We start from the raw sequence: 18,890 nt of genomic DNA on the forward strand, positions 1-18,890 counted from the left end.
AATTCCAAGGAAGGGGGGAGGTGGGAGTAGCAAATCCCGCGCATGCGCAGGACCTCGCGAGAGCCTAGCTGTAATACATATTACCCACAAATCTCTTCTCTTCCTTTCTCGTTCTGCCTGCCAAGATGGTGAGTGTTTCTGCTTTTTCGCGGGATCCCTGGTATCTCTCTATCCGTGTCCATCGACTACCTTTGCTAAGCCTAGTTGGGTAGCCTCTGCCTTAGAAGGCTTCAGGAGATTCCTCCACAGCATCTAGGGTTGCGGGATGAGGGAAAGACGCGGCGGTGGTGGAAGGCGAGTGGTTTGCGGGGTAAGGGAAGGCCGCGGCGCCTGAGCCGGGACCCCGTGGCAAAAGAGGTTAACTCTCTCTATGCCAGGAGGCTGGGGGGTCTTTCGCAGCCTTGGGATCGAAGGACTGGTTGCGTTGCATGACAGATTCGTACCTGGGCCACAGTTGCCAGGATTTAGAGCTTCAGCCGCCTCCTTGGGCAAGCTTGGCTGAGTAAATTAATACTAGGAGGGACCTTAGGACGTGGACTATCAGCTAGAAGATTATGATAGTCTCCTTTTGCGTTTTTTTTTTAACCCTTCCGCCTTAGAACCAATTCGGATTTGAACCTAGGACCTCCCGTCTCTTAGCCTGGCTCTCAATTCACTGAGCTACCCAGCTGCTCCCCCCACCTCCCGCAATAGTCTCCTGTTTTATGTCTGGAGAAACTCACATCTAGAAAGTGTAATTTCAGTTGCCTGTTTTGTGTTTAGCTAGTGGCAAACTAGAAGTATCTGGGTAGCCCTTGGCCTGGAATCTGATCAGGAAAATCCGAGTTCAAATTCGGCCTCGTGTGACTGCACAAGCTACTTATTTAACCGACTTGCCTCGCTCCTCGACTGTTTCTTGGAATCTAAAATGTCGGTTCCAAAGCAGAAGAGTGGTTGTTAGGGTCAGTCAATTAGGGTTAAGTGACTTGCCCAGGGTTACACAAATAAGTGTCTGAGGTCAAATTTGAACCCAGGATCTGGGTCTTGAGGCCTGGTTCTCTGTCCACTGAACCTACTTAGCTACCTCCTCATTCCTCGGCTGTTATAAAAAAAAGAAAATCCGGAGAGGGTAGATAGCAAGAGCCTTGAAGGGTGATTGAGGATCAAATGAGATATTTGTAAAGCTCTTAGCCCAGTTCCTGATCTATAATACCAGCCCTGTAAATGCTTTATTCAGTTTATCTTCACAGTGGTATAGCCAACTCAAATTGATTTATTAAGCACCAAGCTTTGGATGAACCACAATATTTGTTCATTTATTTCCTGGTAGAGGTGTCAGCAAATTGCTTGAAACTTTGCAAAGGAAAAAAACCTTCAGCATCTAGAGATTAAAACCTTGATTCTACAAAATGTGTCATAATACAGATTCTCACCCTAACTCCCACCCATCCCCAGTCTGGTACATCAGGGGCAGTTTATCTTTTTATTAGTATTAGGTATTTAATCCCACGCATGCCTGAGCTCAAATTTGTTCCGCATCCGTAATGGCCAAAAGGGAGAAAATAAGATCCTGGACCTAGAGTTAGAAGAGATCTCCAAAGCCATCTCTTCCAACTTTCTTTTACAAATGAAGAAATTAGGCGTAGGTAGGTTTTTTATTTTTAACTAGAGAAGTAAATTACATTTAACTCTTTATCTTCTGACTAGAGTCAAGGCTATGTGGGAAAGGGGTACATCTGAAAGTAGATGGTTACTAGCAGACTTTACTTTTTTTAAAGCCCAAAGGGAAGAAGGCCAAGGGGAAGAAGGTGGCCCCGGCCCCTGCCGTTGTAAAAAAGCAGGAGGCCAAGAAAGTGGTCAATCCTTTGTTTGAAAAGCGGCCCAAGAATTTTGGCATTGGTGAGTAAATGGTGGCAGTTGGGAATGTGGGTGGACTGGAAAGTTGTATATAAAATGTGCTAAAGCATTAATTAACTGGGTGACCAAATTCATTTGAATGACCTATAAATATTGGGAGTTAAAAGAAGAACATAGCCTGGGAATTTGCTTTGTTTACAAGGCAGGGGGACAGGAGTGGATGCTAATTTTGGGATCCACCAAGAGTTAACCATTGTGCAAATGATGGAAAAGAATATTTGCTATCTTGAATGATGGTGATGAATTTCATAACCACCAAGATCACTGATGCACTTCTGGTTTAAGACAATCTGGGTTAGAATTGCAAGCTTAATGAAATTTCCCTCATTAGGTCAGGATATCCAGCCCAAAAGGGACCTCACCCGTTTTGTCAAATGGCCTCGATACATTAGACTGCAGCGTCAAAGGTCTATCCTTTATAAACGATTGAAAGTGCCACCAGCAATCAACCAGTTTACCCAGGCTTTGGACCGTCAGACAGGTAGGTAAAGGGAAATCCCAGACTAGGTCTTAAATCAATTTTAAATATTTTTAACATTTGTAACACACTTTGTGCCTAAAACTTGAGTTTTACTCATGGGAAGGCATGGTTTTATATAGCTGTGAAGTTCTTGGGGTTAATGAGTTTTATGCTCATCCTAAGTACCCATTAATTTCTGGCATAAATGGAGAATATGTGCAGATGATGATTACGATATTTGCTATCTGAGTTGCAATGATTACATATGTACCACCGAGATCGCTGATGCACAGATTTAAGAAAACATTCCGGTAATTTTTATTTTAAAACAAAACTTAACCAGCAAACTTGTCCCTTCCAGCTACTCAGCTGCTTAAACTGGCTCACAAGTACAGACCTGAGACAAAGCAAGAAAAGAAGCAAAGGTTGCTGGCTCGGGCTGAACAAAAAGCTGCAGGCAAGGGGGATGCTCCCACTAAGAGACCACCTGTCCTCAGAGCAGGTAAATTAGTTTCTGGTCTAAAACTGGTTGTTTGAATTTGGACAAGCTATTGCAATGATGTATGAATTTCTTCACCTGAAATAACTTGTGTAGAACAAATACACGAGCTTTTTAACCCTGAGGCATAGCTGAAGATCCAGTTTACTGGTTATTCGACCAAAGTAGGTAAGAACTAGAAAGTAACATAGCAGTACTGAATAGTCCATGTAAACATTGTTTTTGTTGTTGGGGTTTTTTAGGTGTTAACACTGTTACTACCCTGGTAGAAAACAAGAAAGCACAGTTGGTAGTGATTGCACATGATGTGGACCCCATTGAGGTAAGTTCTCAATTTCATACATTCTTTTATGTAGGGAAATTGCAAAAGGGGTAGGGATGTAGTGTTCTTATATCAGGACTGAGAATGAAATATGCTATTTTTTTTTTTAGTGTCATGAATCACATTAATATGACACACAAGTTGTTTAACTCCCTGAGATGTTTTTAAGGGATTAAGATCCTATAGCAGTGAGCTCTTGGCTTTTGCAATGATGTGTGAATTTCTTCACCTGAATTAATAGCATGAAGAATAAATACACGAGCTTTTTAACCCTGAGCAAAGGCCAAAGACAATGTTTTTCTTTGCATGATAAGTATGCTAGACTTAACTATCTATATCTTCCAGCTTGTGGTTTTCCTACCTGCCTTGTGCCGAAAAATGGGAGTTCCTTACTGTATTATCAAAGGTAAAGCCAGACTGGGTCGATTGGTTCACAGAAAGACTTGCACAAGCATTGCCTTCACACAAGTTAACCCGTGAGTATATTTTGTTACTCTTTAGTGCAACTATATTTAAATTCCAAAGGATTTGAGGAAAGGGAGCTTAAATTTATTTGCTCTACCCTAAAAGAGGAGTTGTAATGGACTATTTATAAATGTGATTGCAATATAGCTTAGCCATGTATTTTACTTTTGAGAAGTTACTCAGGAATTTTCCCAGGGTGCCCTATTCTGAACCTTTTGACAATGATGTGTACAGAATTTCTTCACCTGACAAGACATGTAGTAATATTAGACCCTGAGACAAAAGGTTCTATGTCGAAAAGTGGTAGACAAGAGAAGATAAGTGAAAGGGTTTGGTAGTATTAACTTTTTCTTCTGATCATTTTCTACAGGGAAGATAAGGGAGCCCTGGCTAAGCTGGTAGAGGCCATCAAAACTAATTACAATGACAGATATGATGAGGTAAGAACTAATTCAGTTAGAGGTTGAATATAGATCTGATTTTCTACCACCAAACTAATTTAATTAAATGGCTTGCAATATTCCTTAATATACAGTGCTCATCTTTGATTATAAATAGGGAAAGTGATGGACTTGGAAATTCTTTCAAAGGGCTGGGAATGTGTTACATAATGTAGATAAATGCTAACTATTTTTTTCTCTGTCTTTTCAGATCCGTCGCCACTGGGGTGGCAATGTTCTGGGTCCAAAATCAGTGGCTCGTATTGCCAAGCTGGAAAAGGCAAAAGCTAAGGAACTTGCAACTAAATTGGGTTAAATTATGTTTGATTTTTCCCTACATAAAAATAAAAAATTTAAACAAAATGGAAGTGGGAGTGATTATAAAATACTAGAATTGAAGCTACTATATAATTACTAGTCTTAAACACTGGATAAAAGTGTAGTACCTGGCGTTCAAGGAATGTTCTGATAAGAGAAGACATGTATGTACATAGAAAATTTAACAGTAATTTAGGGAGAGCCCTAGCAAATAGGGAACACAATTTGTTGGTGTCAACTAGCATTTTTTACACTCTTGCTTTCTATCAACCAATCTATTGAGACACAAAGCTGCCCCCTCAATTAGCAATTCTAAATTAAGTTGTGTTAATTATTGATGCAAAATGCCATGCCTCTCCCCCCCCCCAATTCCCTGGGATTCTGAACTTAGTCTAATGGAGAACCAGTTCTAAAGATTGTACATGAATTGGGTCTGGAGAGAGAAGTGGATTAGGTGGGCAAGATAAAGCATTCTGTGTGGAAGCCCTAATAGGCCATGGACCAGAACTTTGAAGAGGCAATAGTGATAACATACTGGGAAGAGGAAGAGTTAGACTGAAGATCTTATTTAGTAATCAGCCATTGAAAGTGGTGAGAATGAGTTGCTTTCATACCTGCCCTTAAGAAAAATCATCAGCTATGTGAAGAATGGATGGGAGTAGGAAAGAGGTGAGGGATATCTGAGAACGTTGTAGATATTAAAAAAAAATAAAAGGGCAGCTGAGGTAACAATTGTAATTTCCATTAGATATGGAGCCTTGATTTTTAATAGTTAAAAACTGACAGATCTTATTAAAAAATAGGCCACAGTATTCTCAACACTTTGTCCTGTGGTTATTTGCCACATTTTCCCTTTACTGCTGTCTCCTAGGGTAGTCGAACAAATTTCTTAAACCACATGTATGATGTTGCTGCAGATAATCCATACCTGAGGGGGAAAGTAAATAATTAATCCTTGGAAATTACAGAGAACAACATTTAAATTTTGTAAATGATCTGGCAATATACCAAGTAATGATGTACTGCATATGTTCATTCCTCAAAGTTACTTGGGTTTGGCCACCAATGGGTCCTCCTGGGATTGTGCTCTCTGTGGATAAGAATAATCAAAAAGTTTATGTACTTTATAACCATGTTATTTTTCCCACCAAAGTGTAAGAAGAAAAAAACAATTTAGTGATTCAAGCAGTATTTTTTTTTTAAACCCTTACCTTCCGTCTTGGAGTCAATACTGTGTATTGGTTCCAAGGCAGAAGAGTGGTAAGGGCTAGGCAATGGGGGTCAAGTGACTTGCCCAGGTTCACACTGCTGGGAGAGGCCAAAATTGAACCCAGGACCTCCTATCTCTAGGCCTGGCTCTCAAGCCACTGAGCAACCCAGCTGCCCCCTGCAGGTTTACTCTTTAAGTGTTGAAAGGGACCTTAGATCTTCTGCCTATCAGTTCCAAGTTAGAAAATTATGGAAAGGTAAAAGTGAATCCAAGGACAAGCAAATTGTTCACTAAAAGCAACTGGTTATGGAGATTTTTCTCCCAGGCTCCCTGTCAGTTATTTGGGAAAGTGAAACATTCAACCCTCAATCACAAATTGCCATCCATGAGAATTGTAATCTGTTAGTGATATCGAACTCCCTACCAGAAGGCACTGAAAGTTAAGTCTAAAGAGGAAAAGTGAATCGTAGAATGAAAACCAAAAACTACCAGCAATTCACAACATACTGAAGTTGGCATCAATGAATATGGGCTCAGCGCCTGCAACTTTTGCCATTGCCTCCAGATCACGGTAATGCCAACGGTTCTTCTCTGGCTTGTTTTCAGGGACAAAGGGCTTTCGAGTTTCTGTCAATCTCACCATCCCAATGAGGTCAATTTCATCTTCAATCTATTAAAAAAAAAATGCTATCATTCACATGTGTTTTTACTTTTTTAAAAACCAGAATTTTTTTATCTTTCAAGTCCTTCAAAGGACAACTTCAAATAGCTAAAATGAAAGTAGAGATTGAATTATATATATAAATTTACATTTAAGGCTTTAAACCCTACTTCCTCTTTTTCCACATCTATACAATGAGGTCTATATCATTCATTAAGGATGTTCTTTCTCAACCTTGTTCAAATACAGGTAAGTAGTACAGACTAATATTCCTTACCTGGCCTTTTTGCCGAGTGTCTGGATTTAATCTTTTCCTGGGAACAAATCCTCTATTCACTAGGATTGTAATCCTGAGTTTTGCAAGAGGAAAAGAAATACTGTGAATAGCTAAATCTCTGCTCCATTGGAATCCTGTTTTATATTATGATGAGATCCAGAAGGTCAGGTCCTTCCCATCTGATAATGCTTTTTCCCCCCCAAAACAAAATAAGTTTTAGCTACACTTACATGTCCCATTTGCCATATGCCACCTACTTTTCCCAATCGGGTTACTAGTACTGAGCAGCTGTCTCCTATTATCTCAAATGATCTAAGGATGATTGCTTTAACTGGAGAATACCTGGATTACAGTCATTACTTTCTAACTTGGGCAATTCCCTTCACTTTGTACCTCCAAACAGGTGTTTGTATAAAATTATCTCTAGTTCTTTTTAACTCTGATTTTCTTCCCTAACAAGAAGTGAGCCAAGAATCTCTACCATATAGTACAGTTTATAGATAAACCAGCCTCAAGAAAATAATTTTTGGAAATTATTAACTGTTCTTCATTAGTAATGACTGGAATTAGAAGTAGTAGACTACATGTCAGGATCATTTGAAAATTGCATTCAGGCCTAGAGCAGAATAATGGTGCTAGAGCATACCAGGGTTAGAATCAGTATAAACTTTCTGGTTATATATCACAGGATCCAAAAATGGGAGGCTCATGCAAGAGTTAATATTATCAGGCTGGGAAAATTATAAGTGCATCTGTAATTTGAGCCAGTACCCAATTGGCTTAACTCACCCCAAATCAGTACAATGGAAAGGAGTGACAACATTGGCACCACTTTCCACTGTGGAGGATAATTGGCCTGAATCCCAGGATTCTCGAGCAGGGTCCACCATAGTTCGGGGCAAGATGTAAAGTTCCTTTGAGTGGTCAAAATGCCCCCTGACCTTCACAGGCCTATACTCCAAGTCCTTCAGCTCCATCAGTCTGCAGGGAAAGCAATAAAATGCTTATAAAGAGGGGCTCAGCAAAACTGCCCTCCAAGGAATTGCTTTAGCCATCATTCCCCCTTATATGAAGGGGTCCCCAAATTATGGGCCACATGCAGCCCCCTGAGGCCATTTATCTGACCCCCACCGCACTTCCAGAAAGGGCACCTCTTTCATTGGTGGTCATTAAGAGGAGTACAGGATTCCATTCCAGCGACAATTCTTTGTGTAGCACCTTGTTCTGAGTGTATCTGAACAAGAATGAGGCGCCTCACAAAGGATTATGTGGCTGCACAATGGAAGAAGTCAGCATGGTGAGCAAGGAACTGGGGGAGGGGATTCCTTACTGTGTATACTGCTGCCCAGGTATAGTGGTGGTGGTGATGGGCCTGTGCAAGGTGCAAGGTGTGACAGGCCCATCACAGCCAGCGTTGCAGCCTCTGCTATCCCAGGCAGCAGTATACAGATTTATTCAGTTTTCTTTTCTTTTTATAGTCCGGCCCTCCAAAGGTCTAAGGGACAGTGAACTGGCCCCCTGTGTAAAAAGTTTGGGGACCCCTGTTCTTGAGCCTCTTACAAGCTCAGGAAAGGAAAAGGGATAATGGTCCTCTAACAGAAAAGTGACTCATTAAAATTAAGCCATCGAATAACCTCAGTAAACGCAGTGAAGCACAGAAGAACTAACTAATGATGGGGCTTGAAAAGGCTGTGCTATTAATTTGCTTGTGTGACTTTGGCCAAATTACTTTATCCCTCTGGGGCTGATATTTTTCAATTGTAAAATGGGTGTGAGGCTAGGTAACCTTCTTGTTCTGAAATTCTGTGGTTCAGCACCAAGCCACAGTCCTTCAAGAACAGAAGTCACTGGGCAGGCCCAACCAGGAACCAAGAGTAAGAGGAAATGGTGACTACTCACTCTGCAGGCAGAGGAATAGGCTCAGCTTTAATTCTTGATTCCAGATCTGCAATCATCTTCAGTTTCCATTTTCTACGCTGGACCTACATGAGTAATCCATGTACACCTGTATGAGCCAAAAAGCAGTGGAGTCAAGAACTTCAATACTTTAAAGAAAGCTATAGTGGTCATTACCTGCCATGTTCCCAGACCAAAGGCAGTCACAGGAATAAGGAGTAGGAACCACTTATAAAACACATCTTCCTCTGACTTAGCAGTGGTTGCTGCTGTAGAGATGCTACATCTGCTTGAATTCCATACAGATTCTAAAAAAATCAACATTATACCAAATTAAATTTCTGTCATGTTATATTCCCTAGTTTTGGAGTGTAGCCTATAACTTTTCCCACCACCTCTACCTTCAACTTCTTTCCAACTTGGGAGTCTGTAATATTTAGGAAATAAGCTATAACTCAACTAATACTTCTGAAGGAGCAAAATAGAAGAAAACTGAACATAAGGAAGCCAGAGGTCTAATCTCGACTCATCACTAATTAGAAAGAACTAAAGATACAGAATATAACTTTTCCATAGCTCACTAATTCCATCCATAAGAGATGGAAATTCTCTCCCTTGTGGAAGTATATAAAAGCTAGAGCTGAGGTTTCATTCATGGAAGGAGCTCCCCAAGGAGAAAAGTTCCTCTTCTAACACTGATATGCACTGCTCAATATATATGGTCTCAAAGACCCAGATGTGTCAAACTCTTACATGTGGATGTCCATGCAGCCAGAAACAAATTAAAATTTAAATGGGTAATATTTAGAAAAAAAGCAAAAGATAAAATAATGTTATTTTGTAGTTTTCCATATTCATAATGTGACCTGCAGAGATCATTTCTATTTGAGCCTTTATTCAGTGGCTTAGGCCACTTAAGCTTGAATGACCTGTACAGCTGAGACCTAGAGAATAAATGCTAAGTATACTGCTAACTATTATTATTATTGACAGGGGATGTAAAATTACCTTTAGGTTCTCAGGGAGTAGGGCCCAGTATAAATTCAAAAGTATGATTTTTTTTTTAAACAATTAATTGCAAACCTGGTTTCAAGGCCAAAACCAACGATAACACTAATATCTTCTTAGACTAATAGAAGCATTCCCAGCTTCCCTAGCACAATGCCCTGTATTGGACCAGCAATTTATAAGTATACATGTTGTACGAAACTGAAGATCAACAGAAGAAAAAGGAGCAAAACCGAGTCGAGTCAAAATATTTTGGTGCAGGAGGGAACTTCAGCTCTCTCCCAAGGTCCAACTGTTACTCATCTTAAAGATGAGTAAACTGAATTCCAAAAAGAGGAAGTGACAGCTCCAAGGCAGCATTACTAATAAAGGCAAGTCGGAGGTGAAACTCAGCTTTCCTGGTTACCAAGAGAAAACTCTTTCCCCTGCACCAAATTCCCTCCTCACCTGGGAGCCATCGGCCCAGGGGAGAAGCACCAAAGAAGCCACTTCGGAAAGGGCTAATCAGGTCCTGCGGGGAAAGGGGACAAAAGGGGGCATAGAAAGATCAGCTTCATTCGCAGATCCAGAACAAAATCCACGACAACAACGTCAAAGAACAGACTCTAGAAGTGAAATTCAGAGGAAGCACGGGTGCATACTAAATATCAGACTGGGGTCAATATGCGGGGAGTCTTTCTTTCACCTTTATCCATAATGCACATAATTTTCCACGGCCACCCTGGATGCCCCTGACACTACTCCGGTACGAGTTCCCGCCCTCCCTCTCCCAAAGCGTGCAGGACTCCTCCTCTCCCCTTTCTTTTAGTTCTGCTCCTTGTCCTCCCCAGCTCGAACTCGGCCTCGGTCCCGCCCTCACCGGGGCCTCGGGGACGCGCCGCTGAAGAAGCCTCTTCACACCAGCCACTCGAATGAACATCACTGCGGCAGCCATTACGGCCCCTATAACCACTTCCGAGGTCAGGGCATGAAGGGATAAGGGGAACACTTCCGGATGAAGCAACAGGACGCCGAGCACTAGCCCCACCTTCTTCCGGGTTTCCACGTGGTATGTCCTGGAAGCCTAGGAACTGAGACTCCTTCCCCTCTTTCCCCCCGCCCCCGAAGCCATGGGCAGTGCTGACGCTCAGGTTCCTCCAGATGTACAAGATTTTCTCCGGGGGCATCCCGCGCTGCAGTTGTGCCCTGGTGGAACCAAGGTCAGTTAGGGAGGGGCCGGAACCTGGGGGGCTGTAGTCCGGCTATAGGAAAGGGGGAAACTGAGCCCCAGGAGGGGAATGTGAAACTTGAGTAATTTTTACATCCCAGCAGAGCCAAAGCGGATTCTGAGAGCTGGGGCCCCTCCCTCCCGATTTGTGGGGGAGGGGCAGAGAGGTTTGAGGGATCTTTTCTTAGGAGTCCGCGCAGCGCTCTCTAAAAGGGAACTCAACTTCGAGTCCCAGGACTTGAGTTTGAATCCTTCCACCACCTCCTGTGTGACCTTGGATAAGTTACCAAACGTCTCTGGACTTTAGTTTCCCCGTTAGTAAAATGAAGCGATTGCAGTTGGTAGCTCCTGAGGTTTCTCCTGATTCACTTCCATCTTCCTTATTTGCTTTTCTTCATTTCGCTGAAATTGAGTTCCAGAGGGGAATGCCTAAGACAAGACGTTCTCAGTGATGGAACCAACAGTTCTGGGCCTAACCATCTCAAAGAATTGATGCAGAGAGTAAAATTTGATAAATATTTGTAAAAAGGTTCTCAAAACACCGTATAAATCCTAGCTATCGTTGTTAACTTTTCCTAGAACTTGTTCCATTAGATCAGAGGTTCTTAACTAGAGTACATATACTTGTTTGTTTGCTTTTTTAAATCTCCTATTAATTAATTGTATTTCAAGATGACATTTCTTGCTTTGTAATTTTATGAATTTTCTGTGTAGGAGTCCATAGGCTGGTCCATGACAAAAACAAAAACAATAAGGACCCCCATACTAAATCCCGTTCTTTCTCTTTCATCCCCCCCCCCCTTTCTTCACTTTATTCTTTGGGGATCTGCTTCTGGCTTACTCTATAGCTATAAATCATAGGATTATCAATTTACATCTGGAAGGGATCTGAGAAGTAATTTCATTTACCCCCTTCATTTTATAGATGATGAGAGGCCCAGAAAAGTTAAGTGACTTGCCCACAATCCCACATATAATATGTAGCAGAGCTAGGATTCAAATGAGTATAGTGATCCTTTTACATCTTTGGACCATGGTTTCTTTACCAGCAAACCAGGGGTAATGTTTATACTGCCTTCCTGACATGTTGTTGTGAAAAAAATGGTTTGCAAAACTTAATGCCATAGAAATTATGTCTTCTGGATAGCTGGGCAGCTATTACACAGTGGATAGAGTGCTAGGCCTGGAATCAGAAAGTCTCATCTTTCTGAGTTCAGATCTGGCCTTGAGACTAGTCATGCATGTCACCCTGGGCAGGACTCTTAACTTTGTTTACCTTAGTTCCTCATCTGCAAAATGAGCCGGAGAATGAGAAGGAAATGGCAAATCAATCCAGGATCTTTGCCAAGAAAACCCCAAATGAGGTCAGGAAGAGTTGGACATATCTTTCCTTTAGAGAGAGGTCCTAAAAGGAAGTTGGTCTTTCTGACTAACTACTCCCACAGTGGGGTAGGCTCCTGAGACTGGCAATCACATGCACATTTATTCTTTCTTCTTTCCTTACTTTTTAGGTAAGGTGTAGGCTGACAGGCCATGAATTGCCCAGCCGACTCGCACCCCTCCAGGCCTACACCAGTGGTAAGAAGTATCAGCGGCTGATGCGCACCACCCAGACCTTTGACTATGAAGAGTTTGAGCCACACATTGTACCCAGCACCAAGAATCCGTATGTCCCCAATGGAAGTCCCCCTAACAGCTGCAATTGAGATTCATGAGAACAAAAGAAAGAAAATTCCTGGAGAATAGCTAAGTTTGGGCAAGGGAATGTTCTGATGAATATTACAATAGCCTGTACAGGTTCAGGGACAGTTGCAAAATAACTCAAGGTCTATAGTGAACTAATCCTTGTTTTTCATGGACAAGCTCTAGAAGTGGCACACAGTGATGCTCAAAGTAGAGAATTAGGAGATACTATTTAGAGCTCGTAGGAAGGACTTTAGAGATCATTTAGTCCAATCTACCCAGCTACCCGATCATTTTATAAACAAGGAAACAGACTATGTGGTTAATTGACTGACTCAGGGTTACACAGATTCTGTGACAGTACCAATTCTATGTCTTTTGACCCCAAATCTAGTGTTTTTTCTACTATGCTATGATTTTGATCCCAGTTTGTTCTACTAGGAAATATCCAGGCAAGTGTCTTGTATATATTGATCTATGACTCCTCAGGGTTTAGGATCCCTGGGTAGCAACCCTCCTTGTTAGCTCAAACTGCACAGTGGGATTTCCAAGTGTGGTGTAAGCCAAAAAATAATTTTCTAGGGTCCTTGGAATTTGAGTGAAGAAAGCTCATTCTACCACCACGGCACACACTGAGCTGAGGGCCTGTTCAAGGATCAGGAGGGAGACGTGTTTGGCTGACTATAGCATACAGATATTGGGAGAGCCATGCTTTTCTTCAGTTTCCCCTTAACTAAAAGAGACAAAGGAATCAGAAAGGGAAGAAGACTCTTTTCCTTGCTGAAGAAACACACTAGTTGGCACAAATAGATTGTGTGGTATAGTGCAAAAAGCATAAGATTTGAAGTCAAAAGATCTGGGTTTAAATACTGGCTCCATTGCTTACTCATTTGACTATTTGTTTAAATCTTTACCTTCCATTCTAGAATCAATACTGTGGGGGGCAGCTGAGTGGCTCAGTGGATTGAGAGTCAGGCCTAGAGACGGGAGGTCCTAGGTTCAAATTTGGCCTCAGACACTTCCCATCTGTGTGACCCTGGGCAAGTCACTTAACCCCCATTGCCTCACCCTTACCACTCTTCTGACTTGGAACTAATACATAGTATTGATTCTAAGGCAAAAAGTAAGGGTTAAAAAAATAGAATCAATACTGTGTATTGGTTCTAAGGCAGAAAAGTGATAAAGGCTAGACAGTGGAGATTAATGACTTGCCTAGGGTCACATAACTGGGAAGTATTTGTGGCCAGTACTAATTTAATTTTTAAGCAAGTTCTCTCTCTGATTTCTTGTATGTAAAGTGAAGGAGTTAGATTAGATGACTTGTAAGGTCACATCCAGCTCTAAATCTGTAGTACTATAATTTTAAAATTAACATGTAATCCAAGTTCTAGTCCTTCTACTTTTTAGACACCAGCTATTCTGCAAACTCACCCTTCGGCACATCAACAGACTTCCAGATCATGTCCTACGTCATGTCCAGGGCCAGCGCTACCAAAAGGCACTGCACAAATGTAAGTAGCTGGAGTTGGAGCTAGTGAAGGGTATGATGCTTCACGTTTTGATTTTTGTAAAGACATGTAGCTAACTCACTTCCACAGCTACTTATGTGGGGCTGGGACCCTTAGAGGGCAAGACCTTAAAACATTAACAGCTGGAAGAGACTTAGGAAAACATGTCAAATCTCTAATTTCCTCGGAACAGACCCTCACAACCAGATATGCCCAAAGTCATGATGTTAGTGAGTCTAAAAGCTAGAAGCATGGTCTCTTAATTCCATTTCTAAGGCTCATTTTTCTCCTGCTCTGTATTACTTCCTTTTGATGTGGACAAGCTTATTCACTCTTCTGGGCTTAGATGCCTTTCTAATAAGTTATCAAAGTCCAGATGGCTTGTGGTTCCTGCTTGGCACTTGTTAAGCATTTCTTTATTATCCCTGGCTTTGATTGGAGACTGTATTGGACTATCTGGCATCCATCCCCAAAGCCCCTAGTTGCTCCCCTGCTGGCTTTATTTCTAGGTCCAAAGTTATCAGGAGCTAACCTACACAGAATCCTAGTAGATAGGGTAGGATACTGTTCTCTTTGCTGGACAGACAGGCCTTCAGTCTTCTTGGCTGACTATCATTGCTTCCAGGAGCCAATCTGATCCCCCCTTTCCTTCCCCCCCAAACACACAATACTTCCAAGTGCCATGTAGCTTAGGTTTAAGGTTTACATGTCAATGCCTTGTACATAGTAGCCACTTAATGTTTGTGGAGTAGAATTGAGTTTTCTTAGTGCTAGCCCTGCATTTTCTCACATGTGCTCCTCCATTACTTGCTTTATCTCCACCTGCAACCCCTACTTGGCCATCACATGTGACCAAACTCAGCAGTAGGTGAGAGGTGAGGGTCAAAAGTAGCAACAAACTGTCCTTCCCCTGTTCCTCCATAAGAACTAGATTGAGTTTACTGATCTTATTTCTGGGCCCAGTTTTAGTTCAGGGGGCTAGAAATCTCTTTTTGAGGTAATCTAACATTCAGCTGGCCTGTTTTCCTCAGATGAAGAATGTCAGAAGCAGGGTGTGGAGTATATTCCAGCCTGCTTACTGCAAAAGAGAAGGAAACGGGAAGACTTGATTGATAGTGACCAGCAGCCCCGAAAAAAGGATTTCTGGCAACCTGAATCCAGTGATGAAGAAGACCAGAGTGATGACAGCATGACTGACTTATACCCACGTGAGCAGGACAAAGTGTTCTTTTACTCTAACATTTAATATGTCTAAACTAGGCCCATTGTGTCACTTGTTCTGAGGATTGAGGGTTCTGAGAGGTTGGCTTTTAGATTTTGATGTTTACCTGATTATCCCAATTCTTGGCCACCCCCCAGCCTTCCCATAGTGATGTCAGTTTGGAAGTAATTTACTTCACTTTGGTTTTGTTTTGTTTTTTTATTTTGCCACTATCAAGGTTTAAAAAAATATATTGCTATTCCACCCCTCCATCCCCACAAATCTTTTGTGCAATACTTAGTGAAAACACTAGAGGGTATGGCAGGTTGATACTTAGGGCCGAAATCCTGCTGGTAGCCCAGTGGGGAAGCTCTTAACACTCCAAGGTTCAAATAAATTTATTAAAATAGTCTTGACCCGAGATATAATTGGAGTTTCATTGTTACAGCCGAGCTGTTCTCTGAAAAGAACCCAGGTAAAAATGGAGATGTCGAAGGGAGCTACTTGACAGACAATGAAGACAATACACAGCCTTCCAGAGAGAATGGTATTGTGGGCAGAGGAGAGAAGATGGAGGTGGACAGGCCAATATGTAATAAGAGGACAAAGGTGAGAGTGTGCCTATCACAGCGACTACTATCAGTACATTAGCAGTTTTGGTCTTAATGGATGGCAGTGAAGCTTAGTGTATAGACCATTGCACCTGAAGTTGAGTAATTAATCAGTGGTTTACCTTTGCCACAAATGAGCTGTGTGGTGATACGTTAGTCCCTTAACTAGGCAGGACCAATCTTCAACTACTAGAGTGGGGAAAAAAATCTTAGAATCACAGATTTAGAGTAGAAAGGAGGTCAGCTAGCTCAATCCCCTTATATTATGGTCGTAAAAATCTAAGTCACTCATGCAGCCAATAACTGGCAAAGTGAAGAATCAAATCAAAGTCCTCTGACTCAAAATCCAGTGCTCTTTCCCTGAACTACTACTTTTGTCAGTGAACATTTATTAAGTGCCTACTATGTGCTAACTGCTGAAGATAGAAAGGCAAAAGACAATTCCTTCTCAAGCTCAGTCTAATGGAGAAGCTAGCATGTAAGCAAGCTATATAGAGGATAGATAGGAAATAATCCAAAGAGGAAAGGTATTGGAATTAAAGAGTTTGGGAGACTTTCTGAAGAATGTAGAATCTTAACTGAAACTTGAAGGAAGCCAGAGGGCAGAGTATTCCATGCCTAGAGGACAAGGCAGTGAAAGTACCCACAGGTGGGAAATTAATGTCTTATTCTAAGAAGAGCAAAGAAGCTATCATCACTAGATTGCAGAGTTTAGTAGGTAAGGGGCAGTGCCAAGGTACAAGGCAGGAAAGGGCAGGTGGTGTAGTAGTAAGGCCTTATGGGATTTCATACTTGATCAGAAGCTGATGAGCTACTGGAGTTTATTGAGTATAAGAGGAGTGACATCAGACCTTTGTTTTAGGAAAACCTTGTGATGGCTAAAATGGAGGATGGATTGGATTAGAGTGGAGTGGAAAGTGATGAAGCAGGGAAACCAACCAAAGGCTATTGCAGTAGTTAGAGATAAAGGCCTGCATTTGGGTAGTAGTGGATCAAAGCAGAGAAGGAAGTATATTTAAAATTGGCCAGTCTTTGCACATGATTGAATATGCAGGAGGATAACCTAGGTTCAGCCTGGGGAACTTGGAAAGATAGTGATGTTTTCAAAAGTAACAGAGAAAGTAACTGGATGGCTTAGTGGATTAAGAGTCAGGCCTGAAGATAGGAGGTCCTGGGTTCAAATGTGACCTCAGACACTTCCCAGCTGTATGACCCTGGGCAAATCACTTAACCCCCATTATCTAGCCCTTACCACTCTTCTGCCTTGGAACCAATACACAGTATTGATTCTAAGATGGAAGGTAAGAGTTGTTTGTTTATTTTAAGTAACAGAAGCCTAGAGACAGGAGATCCTGGGGTTCAAATGTTGCCTCAGACACTTCTTAGAGGGAAGGTAACACTTTAAAGTAATTGGGAAGTTTGGAAGTGAGAAGAGTAGTTCAGTTATAAGTATATCGAGTTTAAGAGGTCTAAAGAATATTCAGTTCAAAGTGTATGTTAGGAATTTAGAGATGTGAGACCTAAAATCAGCAGAGAGGGTAGAACTAGATGAGATTTGATAATGGTGAGTGTAATTATATTCACCAGAACTGAGATTAACAAGTGAGAGTAGAGAGAATAGGACCAGGGGGGGGAAATCTTTTTTTTTTTTTTTAGCCATGGGGGTCAAGTGACTTGCCCAGGGTCACACAACTTGGAAGTATCCGAGGCTAGATTTTAACCCAGGACCCCCCATCTCTGGACCTGGCTCTCAATCCACTGAGCAACCCATCTGCCCTCCAGGACAAAATTTTTGACACCCATGGTAATTAGCAGACATAACCTGCCTGAAGACAAAGGAGACTGATAAGAAACCTTCACATGATTGGGAGGACAGGACAGTAGTACTGGGAAACACTTCACTCTTTAAGAAGGTCAAGAAAGATGAGGATTAAGAAAAGGGCATCTTAGATTTGGCAGTTCTAAGAGATCCTTGGTAACTTTGGAGAAAGCAGTTTTAGTGGGATGATGAGGTCAAGAATTCAACTTGAGAGGAAAGGAAGTACAGGGATTTAGCTATGAAATGGAGGAAAGAGAAGTTTGGGATTTTTGAGATAGGGGAGAGATAGATATATTCCTAGGCAGTAGGGATGCATCCAGCAAATAGGATATAAAGAGAAAGAGGCAGGATGACAGAGGGGGCAGTCTACTTGAAGAAGATGGGATGGAATGGAATGGGATTGCTTTAGCAAAAGCTTTTTGTAAATAAAATGTTGCCTTTTAGAATGTTACAAGGGCTCAAATCCAATCCAGCAGCTAGAAAGGATTCATGGATAGGCATTCTAACTAGCACAGATTTAGAGTAAGGACATGATTTTAGATCTTAGTTCTGCTATTTTAGCTATTTGTAGCTCATGGAGCAACACCAGTGTTACATACCTGTAGTGTCAGGCTTAACTGGGGCAGCTAATTAATGCAGGACAGAGCACTGGCCCTGGAACCAGGAAAATCAGGGTTCAAATCTGGCCCTAGAAACTTCCTAGCTATGTGGCCCTGGTTGAGTCATGTCACTTCTGTTTTGCTCCTTATCTATAAGATGGGGATGTGCTAGAGAAGGAAATGGAAAACTATTCCAATATCTTTGCCAAGAAAATCAACTAAATGTAAGGTAATTTGGGGGTGAGACACAACTATCATAGGAGTCGAGGAAGGCCATAGGTGGGGACGGGGTAACATTAAATTCTGGGCCTTCCTAAGTTTTCTCATCTATAGAAAGGGGGGGAGAGATACTCCATGACCTAATTAAGGGGAAATTTTGGCCCCTGGATCAAATTATCTTCCTTTTGTCTTATGAATAGAAAATAATTTCAAAGGTGGCATTGATTTTTGATTATTTGTATTTCTATCACAGCAGTCTGCTTCAGTGAAGTTCAAGAATCATCACCGAAAACCGAAACGCTTCAAAAGAGAATCTGAAACAAAATAAATTTTTGTATAGTTGAAATAATAAAGTTGATGAATTAAGTAGTACAATCTTGAAGGCTAATGGAAAAGGGAGGGGAGCTTTTGGTCCACATCCTCTTTCTGACCATTTCCAACTATTTGTTGAGCGATAAGATGTTAGTGTTCTCATAATGTTATTGGTCTCATTACACCTCCATCTCCAAGCAAGTGATAATGCCCAGGGGCCTTGTAGCTAAGGCTGAGATACAGATGAATGGATCCACATGAAAATTAACCACAATGTAT

The 18,890-nt window shown here is 41.6% G+C and overlaps 3 protein-coding genes and 4 non-coding genes across 12 annotated transcripts; 6 read left to right on the forward strand and 1 right to left on the reverse strand.

Moving 5' to 3' along the window:
• The first annotated feature begins 8 nt into the window (after positions 1-8).
• Positions 9-4,445, forward strand: RPL7A (ribosomal protein L7a). Of its 2 annotated transcripts, none has more exons than XM_001371520.4 (8): positions 9-128; positions 1,758-1,878; positions 2,228-2,377; positions 2,718-2,858; positions 3,098-3,177; positions 3,523-3,653; positions 4,013-4,082; positions 4,294-4,445. In XM_001371520.4, the coding sequence occupies exons 1-8, from the start codon at positions 126-128 to the stop codon at positions 4,396-4,398; spliced, it is 801 nt and encodes a 266-aa protein (XP_001371557.2). In that variant the 5' UTR covers positions 9-125; the 3' UTR covers positions 4,399-4,445. The 2 variants fall into 2 exon arrangements, with proteins under 2 accessions (XP_001371557.2, XP_007475284.1); XM_007475222.3 differs by having other exon boundaries at positions 123-310.
• LOC130456711 (small nucleolar RNA SNORD24) lies at positions 2,093-2,168 on the forward strand. The gene has a single exon (XR_008915757.1). It is a non-coding gene; the product is annotated as a small nucleolar RNA SNORD24 (small nucleolar RNA).
• Positions 2,574-2,646, forward strand: LOC130456713 (small nucleolar RNA SNORD24). The gene has a single exon (XR_008915758.1). It is a non-coding gene; the product is annotated as a small nucleolar RNA SNORD24 (small nucleolar RNA).
• On the forward strand, positions 2,908-2,985 carry LOC130456709 (small nucleolar RNA SNORD36). Its single transcript, XR_008915755.1, has one exon. It is a non-coding gene; the product is annotated as a small nucleolar RNA SNORD36 (small nucleolar RNA).
• LOC130456708 (small nucleolar RNA SNORD36) lies at positions 3,381-3,458 on the forward strand. Its single transcript, XR_008915754.1, has one exon. It is a non-coding gene; the product is annotated as a small nucleolar RNA SNORD36 (small nucleolar RNA).
• A 687-nt stretch (positions 4,446-5,132) lies between the features above and the next one.
• Positions 5,133-10,448, reverse strand: LOC100018300 (surfeit locus protein 1). Of its 4 annotated transcripts, none has more exons than XM_007475228.3 (9): positions 10,312-10,448; positions 9,900-9,963; positions 8,622-8,752; positions 8,448-8,530; positions 7,338-7,529; positions 6,549-6,621; positions 6,118-6,280; positions 5,409-5,490; positions 5,133-5,328 (listed from the first exon to the last, which is right to left on the reverse strand). In XM_007475228.3, exons 1-9 carry the CDS (start codon positions 10,384-10,386, stop codon positions 5,268-5,270), a joined length of 924 nt encoding a protein of 307 aa, XP_007475290.1. In that variant the 5' UTR covers positions 10,387-10,448; the 3' UTR covers positions 5,133-5,267. The 4 variants fall into 4 exon arrangements, with proteins under 4 accessions (XP_007475290.1, XP_016289336.2, XP_056668630.1 ...); XM_016433850.2 differs by having other exon boundaries at positions 10,138-10,400; XM_056812652.1 differs by lacking the exon at positions 8,622-8,752 and having other exon boundaries at positions 8,448-8,553; positions 10,312-10,358.
• A 34-nt stretch (positions 10,449-10,482) lies between these two features.
• SURF2 (surfeit 2) lies at positions 10,483-18,674 on the forward strand. Of its 2 annotated transcripts, none has more exons than XM_007475226.3 (6): positions 10,483-10,651; positions 12,171-12,325; positions 13,750-13,853; positions 14,882-15,058; positions 15,500-15,660; positions 18,553-18,674. In XM_007475226.3, the coding sequence occupies exons 1-6, from the start codon at positions 10,562-10,564 to the stop codon at positions 18,625-18,627; spliced, it is 762 nt and encodes a 253-aa protein (XP_007475288.1). In that variant the 5' UTR covers positions 10,483-10,561; the 3' UTR covers positions 18,628-18,674. The 2 variants fall into 2 exon arrangements, with proteins under 2 accessions (XP_007475288.1, XP_007475289.1); XM_007475227.3 differs by having other exon boundaries at positions 10,486-10,651; positions 18,556-18,674.
• Positions 18,675-18,890: the final 216 nt, after the last annotated feature.

The sequence above is a fragment of the Monodelphis domestica genome, chromosome 1 (genome assembly GCF_027887165.1).
Source record: "Monodelphis domestica isolate mMonDom1 chromosome 1, mMonDom1.pri, whole genome shotgun sequence".
Lineage (NCBI taxonomy): Eukaryota > Metazoa > Chordata > Mammalia > Didelphimorphia > Didelphidae > Monodelphis > Monodelphis domestica.